The following is a 7,064-nucleotide window of genomic DNA, read 5'->3' as shown; positions in this document are numbered from 1 at the left end:
AAGCAAAGGGTGGAAAAGAAAGGATGAAGTCACTATTGCCAGACTGAGAACTGGGCATACTTTCTTGTACAGTATTCTCATCCTCCTGGGAAAACATCAGGATGGACTATGTTTGAAATGTCCACAGCCAGAGACAGTGGAGCAATGTGCACATGTACTGTAATAAATATTCCAGAGAAAGGCAAGAACTTTTCTCAGAATTTAGAAGAACAGGCCTGAAAGACGTTTCTGTATGAAGTATTTTGGACATAGGGTCAAGTGGGAAGGGTAAGTTTGGGCTTTTTAAATACTTGAAAGACTTTGGACTCAGAGGATTTAGTACTGCTATAACGAACTAATGCAGAAGGTGGCAGCAATGCACCAATAAGGATAAGAATGAAGAGGAAGAAGAAGAACGAGAGCGAGAGCAGTCCAACAGTTCCGCTCATAGCGCGTTGTCTGTTCAGACTGTTTTAAAGTTCTGTAATAAATGACTGCCTTCAAAACGCAGAATTATTGGAGGCCATTCATAAGACTAATACGCAGAAAGTGGCTTAAGAGTATTTGCGGACCTGAGTGGTAAGTAATGTACTTGATTAACTTTCCTGCCTGAGTGCTAAGTGTTAGCTAAGTGTTGGCTAGCTAACTTCTTAACTCTGGTCATGAACTAATGAAAGATATTAAGCATCGATAAAATGTCGGAATTCTGAGTATACAACATCTTGATTCAGTAGACTCATATTTTTCCTTTTTTAAAAATTGAACCATGGCACTTATTTACGGAGAGCATGCTAAGCTAACTAGCCTGTTGACTGACTGACGATTGTCATTTTATAGAGTAATCAGACAACGTCACAGGTGTATTTTATTATAGTTTTCTCTAAATTTATTTATTGTATTTTTTCTGGTTCTTTACTGTTAGTAAAAATCATTCTTCTGTTTTTTCTCTCCTGTAGAATTACAGATAGTAATGTTTTATTTGCATATGTAGTGCAGTATTTTATTTGTGTTAATGCCACTGTACTTATTTTTGTCCGTTGTATTTAGTTTGTGCTGATAAATAGATTTACTGTTTTGCAAGTCTATTGGGGTAAACAGGATTTTAGGGCTAATATCTCTGCTGATTGCACACAGTCCCAAGTACAGTACGGATCATGTGACTAAACTAGAACTTTAGTAGTTGTTCCAATACCAGTGAAATTACATAATTTGTGGAGTCTATGCAACATCACAATTTAAAAAAAAAAAGGTAACCACAAATGTCAACAAAACATCTTTTTGTTCTTTTAACTTTGGCTGAACATTCATTCACAGATGGCATATACTATTTAATATTAATACTATTTACTTAACATATTTTCCCAAGTATATCACTTTTGTTTTTTGACTTGTATTCAGAAAAATCACATTTGTTGTTAATAATTATAACTATTTATACAGGGCTTTCTTAGGAATCAAAGCACTAAACAAAATTAACTCAGTAATGATTGAATAAATGTGAGTAATAGAAACTACACTTCAACAGTGCACAAAAAGCTCAAATTAAAGAGCTGATAATGCAGAAAAAAGGCGCTATACTCTGGTGCGACTTATACTCTGGAAAATGTGGTAATGCATAAAATAAAATTGGATGATCCTCAGACACATTAAAAATATTTAATAGATAAAAATCAATCTTGACCATTTATTTCATTTAACCCTGGATATTTTGGGGGGTTTTAGATGTAAAATTGCTGCAAACTAAGGTTATTGTCTCAACAATAAAAACAAATTGAGTTGATTAATTCATAGGCTTTTTAGGTATTTGTTTCACATAATGTTTTAACATTACATTTAACATTTTTTTTTAAGGTTGGTGGATTGGGTCCCTGCATGATTTGTTTTTTTTTTTTTTAAATCCCTCTTTCTCTGTGATTCAGCAGATGCATTTCAGCTGGAGGTTGAACATGCAAGCCTCGCTTTTTTATTCAAGTTACAGTGTTTGGGAAGTGTTGTGTGTTGCTCAAAAAAGGGAAAATTAAAAAGTGAAACAGTGCGAGTCTGAGTAAAACACAGAGGAAAGAGTGGACCTCTGCTGAGAGGATCTTCTTTCACAGACTGTCAGTGTGGCCGGGGGCGGAGCTGTGACTCACCTGGTGTGACCGGAGCGCTTAGCCCCTCACACTGGGCAGAGACAGACAGCAGCCGGCTGCCATAGAGCAGAGAGCAGCCAGAGGACCAAACTTTTTTTTTTAAAAACAGACAAATGTACTGCTTCGCTTTAAATGTGCAATAAGCTATTTTAGATGATCAGCATGGACCATCTTTCTCTTAAAAGGTTTGACCTTACTCTGTGTGTCACATTGGAAAGCTATAGCTTTGATGCATTAATGAGCTCTTACATGGCTCATGCACATGCTCTAGTCATCTTCTGTTTTTTTTTCTGGGGACATTACAACGCCACACACAGGCCTGGCTTATGTACTACAACGTTAAATGAAGCTTCGAGGCACAGAATTTGACTTGAACACTTTGTAATCGAATTATTTGAGTTAATCAGCTAATTGTTTTGGATAATTTATTATCATTGATAATTCAATTATATAATTTTAAAGCTGCACTTTGCTCTAAACTCACTCTGTTTACTGGTTTCTCTCTTTATGAGGTGCTGCAGAGAATATAATCCTCATCCAAGCCGTCACAGAGCTCCCTAACCAGAGCTTCCAGCCGTACAGTGTGGAAAATTGCACACTCATGGATCCAAACAATATCTATGCACAATCGATTCTCAACTTGTGATATTTCAGTGCTCATTTTTCTGTGCTTTGCCCTGATGTGCATTGTGCCCAAGGCTGATTTGACTGAAGCAGGATTGGAGTGTCTGCTCTGCTCCTGAATGCACACCTACTTTACTTACAGTTGCTTGCATCACTGTCGCCCTGTCACATTTTGTAATGCCCGGCGGTAGCTGTCAACAAAACAAATGCACTCGCACAAATTTAATCAAGTGAAATTTTAACTCCCACAATATCAAAAAATGGTCCCGTATGCACTTTGCGTCCTTGTAACAGACTGTGCAGTGTGGCTGCACAGCTGAAGTGGTGGGCGTTACCACCCAGTGCCGCCCACCGTGTAATCATGCATCCCTAATTGTGACTTTTTGTTTTTTCCTCCAGATAATGTCTGCAATCAAGTTTGTGCCGCAGCAGACACAGAAGAGTCTCAGAAGGAATACCTCTGAAAAAATGTCAACAGAGTTGTCACCAGATTCTAAATGTCCGATCTGTTTGGACAAATTTAACAACATTGCTTACTCGGACACCTGCTTGCATAAGTTTTGCTTCCGTTGCATTCGTGAGTGGTCCAAAAACAAGGCAGAGTGCCCTCTATGCAAACAGCCATTTAATTCCATCTATCACACTATAAATTCAGAACATGACTTTCAGACTTACGACCTGCGGCCGGTAGATAATGGCTCCTTTGGCACTTTTGGTGGCGTTCGGTTTAGGTACCGCACAACTCTTACTGGAGTACACAGAGCGCTTCAGAGGAGGACTTCCCCACTTCAAGACAATGGTGTGATGTTTGAAGCCTCAGTTAATTCTCACCAACAAGCTCAGTACAGATATATCAAGCAGATGATGATGAGGTTGGCAGCCAGGAGGAGGGCTGCAAGGGAAGGCACGGCACTGCATAAAGTCAGAGAACAAGAAATGATCAACTTCAGGAGGGAGTTGTACCGGAAAGGATTGAAAGTTACAAATATCTTGGATGGTGGTCGCTCCAGAGACACCTCAGCGGAGTTCTACCGAAGAAATCCTGCCTGCTTGCATCGACTGATCCCCTGGTTAAAAAGAGAGCTTGTTGTGCTGTATGGTGCCCATGGTTCTCTGGTCAACATAGTTCAACACATCATCATGTCACGTATTACCCAGTGTGACATGGAAGATGCAAGTTTTCGAGACGAGCTGAGGCCGTTTCTTCAGGGTCGCACAGATCACTTTCTGCATGAGTTCATCAGCTTTGCCAAGTGTCCCTTCAATGTGGATGCATATGATCAGAACACAGTATACAACTGCCCCGGCTCTTTCACCAATGAAGACGGCAGCACCAACTCATCAGTAATAACCATCTCAGAGGATGAGCCAAACTCTTTGGACTTGGAACCACATGAAGATACCAGATCTAATTTGAGCTCCTCCGTGTGGGATGATGAAACACCTGGACCATCATATTTTACAGCAGCAGAGCAAAATAGGGAGAATCTGACTGTCCCGGACTCTGACAGTGATACCAGTTTTGAGGAGGACACAGCAGAGTCTGTACCTTTGTCACAGCTTTCCAGCACTCGTAATCACACAGAAGCAACTCATAGTAAAGTTAACAGTGACTATTGTTCTGATAGTGATGACTGCGTTATTGTCAGCTTTCTTAAACCCAGAGCAGAGCGCACTCCTGAACTGGTCCAACTTTCTTCTGACTCTGATGAATCTTCTGCTGAAGATTCTACAGAAGTGCCTCCTGCTCCTCAACACATTCGATTCATCAGTCCTAGTCCTCAACCTTCTCAGAGCAGTGACACAGCTGATGGCTCAAGGTCACAGAACGCAGTGTTGGTGGATAATCAGCTGAATGCAGATGAAAGGTGGTCTTCTACATCTAAAAAACACAAAACATCTCATAAATCAGACAGAAAAAATAGAGATGGTCAAGGCACAGAGGGAAGATATGATCATAATAACCACAGGGAGAGGCATTGGTCTAAGAACAGAGAGAACAGGAGGTGGAGGAGGTCAAGAAGCACAGAGCACAGGAGTCCAGTGACCTCTCCGGGTAACGGCAGTCATTTCCTCATTGATGGAGGTTGTTCTTATTCCATCACTCGAGATGCCTCATACTCAAAATGTAGCAGCAGCTACAATAAAAGGAGGGATGATGATTTCAGCCATTCTGGTTACGAGTATCACAGATTGTCACATAGCTGTAGTGTGCAGTCATACAGCTTTCACAGTCGAGACGGAGACTGTGACGATGGCAAGACTCATCACAGAAACTGGCGTTCTTTGGGCCGCAACTACCATAAATACTCAAACAGACACTTCTACTCTCACTCCAGAAGCCGCAGCAGGGAATCACGGCGGCGAGCTAGGAAGCGTTCGCGTTCAAGGACTTACTCCAGCAGTCGTTCACCTTCACCAAGATCTCACCATAACAAGCCTGGTGGCAAGAGGAAATACAAAGCACGACATTTGGAGGACCTCATCTACAGCAGACATTCTGCATCGTACTCTGACTGTGACTCGTCCACGCTGGTGAGAAAACACAAGAAAAAGGGAAAAAGCAAGGATCATAAAAGATACAAAGAGAGGTCAAAAAGGTGCAGCAAAAGCCTGACTATGGAGGATTTCAGTGATGAAAGCTTTTCTGAGAGAAGCAAGCGTCGCCACAAGAAAAAGAAACACAAGAAGAAAAGCAAAAGGCACAAGAGTAATGACGGCACAGAGAGACGCTCGAACACAGTCATTACCATCGATAGCGACAGTGATTATTTTAGGGACGTTGCCAGCAGCAGTCATAAGGAAGAGCCAGAAGATGGAACTCGTTTTAGTTCTTAAAAGCAGATTCACTCGTTTTAGTTCTTAAAAGCAGATTCACACTGTGCAAATTGGCCACTGATTCAGTTGTAATCAAGCAGAATTTTAAACTGTTCAGTTTGCTAAAGGAGAATTCTGACTTTTTTTTAACCTGTGGCCTATTTATCAGATTTAGTTTGATTGTTTAAAGTGTCATGCTAAATGGCCACAATAGCCACTTATAACAAGAGTATGGGGAAAACAGAAAATACTGCAGTAAAATGTCTGAATATGCTAAAATGTCTTCAAGTGTTAGGAAGTTTGTGCCAATTAGCTGCAGAGGTAAATGTGATTATTTACATTAGAAACAGGAAACTAAAACCATTGATTAGGAATGCAGCTCAGCATTCATCTGCAGCAGATAAATACTGAGTGGAGTCTGGTGTTTAGACGAGTTAAATCTTGAACCCAATCAATCTTAAAAATAGACTCCAGTTTAAAAACAAAATGCAGAATTTCTCCTTTAAGGTCACCTGTTTGTGACCCATACGGTGGGTGTGCCGACTGCCCAGCTTTTCCAATTTGACAATTGAGAGCAGTGGCCTCAGACTGGTTCCAGCCAGCGCTGAAGGTGCAGGTTTTTATCACAACTGCAGGTTTATATTTCACTGCTGAATGACACTTTGAGCAGAAGGATTGGTAGGAATGAAAACTTGCACACCTCTTGGCCTTTTCTGAAACCAGTTTGAGATCTCTGGTCTTGAGGCCCCTGATATATAAACTGAGCTAAATATCAAATTGAAGATGGTTCATCAGTGGATAAATTAACTTTTTAGGTTGTCATGCTCTACTTTTTTGACTTCTATATGATTTAATTGTAAGTTGTCATCATAAACTCTGGTGAATGTGACACCACTGAGGGTTGTTGACTTCTGGAAATTTGTTTTTTATTTATGAAGAATGTTTCATTTTCTAAGGGGCACTCAGGGAGTATGGAGATTTTGACCTTTTAACAAATTAGCCTTATTCTTGGAGAAACTTTACCTTGGTTGATTTTTATGTGTTATGTGACACTTTTAGTCAAAGTAACTTTAGACGTCTGCCATGCAAGGTGCTGACCTGAGCACTTTGGGGTTTATGGCCTTGCTCACTTGAAAGTTGGACACACAGCTTGGATTGGAGCTGCTCATCTTTGTGTAACAGACGACCCGCACTGAGCCATGGCCTCTTCCTGACCTGGTGACCTCCCATTCTGATTTCACAATGATCTCATGTGTTGTATAAAGAATAAATTATGAAATTGTTCATGATTTTTGCTGCAGTAGATTTGGTCTGTTAATCTGTCACTTGGCTGTGAAGGGATTTAGAATAACTGTTAATCTGACAAATTTAAAATGCAGTTCTGATTTCAGTGTTAATTGTCATAGGTGTTTGCCCATGATGGTGAGATGAAGCTTCTTGAAACATTGACGCCTCTGCAAGTTGAAAAGTGGTGGCACTCTAGGCAATGATACAACAAAGTGCAAGACATAC

General features: G+C 40.5%; 1 protein-coding gene across 2 annotated transcripts; it reads left to right on the top strand.

Moving 5' to 3' along the window:
• The first annotated feature begins 402 nt into the window (after positions 1 to 402).
• toporsa (topoisomerase I binding, arginine/serine-rich a) lies at positions 403 to 6,839 on the top strand. 2 transcript variants are annotated; one of them, XR_004565278.1, is made up of 3 exons: positions 403 to 558; positions 3,135 to 6,082; positions 6,220 to 6,839. XR_004565278.1 is itself a non-coding variant. In XM_034188474.1 (2 exons), the coding sequence occupies exon 2, from the start codon at positions 3,138 to 3,140 to the stop codon at positions 5,571 to 5,573; it is 2,436 nt and encodes an 811-aa protein (XP_034044365.1). In that variant the 5' UTR covers positions 403 to 558; positions 3,135 to 3,137; the 3' UTR covers positions 5,574 to 6,839. The 2 variants fall into 2 exon arrangements, 1 of the variants encoding a protein (XP_034044365.1); XM_034188474.1 differs by having other exon boundaries at positions 3,135 to 6,839.
• Positions 6,840 to 7,064: the final 225 nt, after the last annotated feature.

This window comes from Thalassophryne amazonica, chromosome 15 (assembly GCF_902500255.1).
Source record: "Thalassophryne amazonica chromosome 15, fThaAma1.1, whole genome shotgun sequence".
In the NCBI taxonomy this organism is placed as follows: Eukaryota; Metazoa; Chordata; class Actinopteri; order Batrachoidiformes; family Batrachoididae; genus Thalassophryne; species Thalassophryne amazonica.
This window is presented reverse-complemented; position numbering and strand designations above follow the sequence as displayed.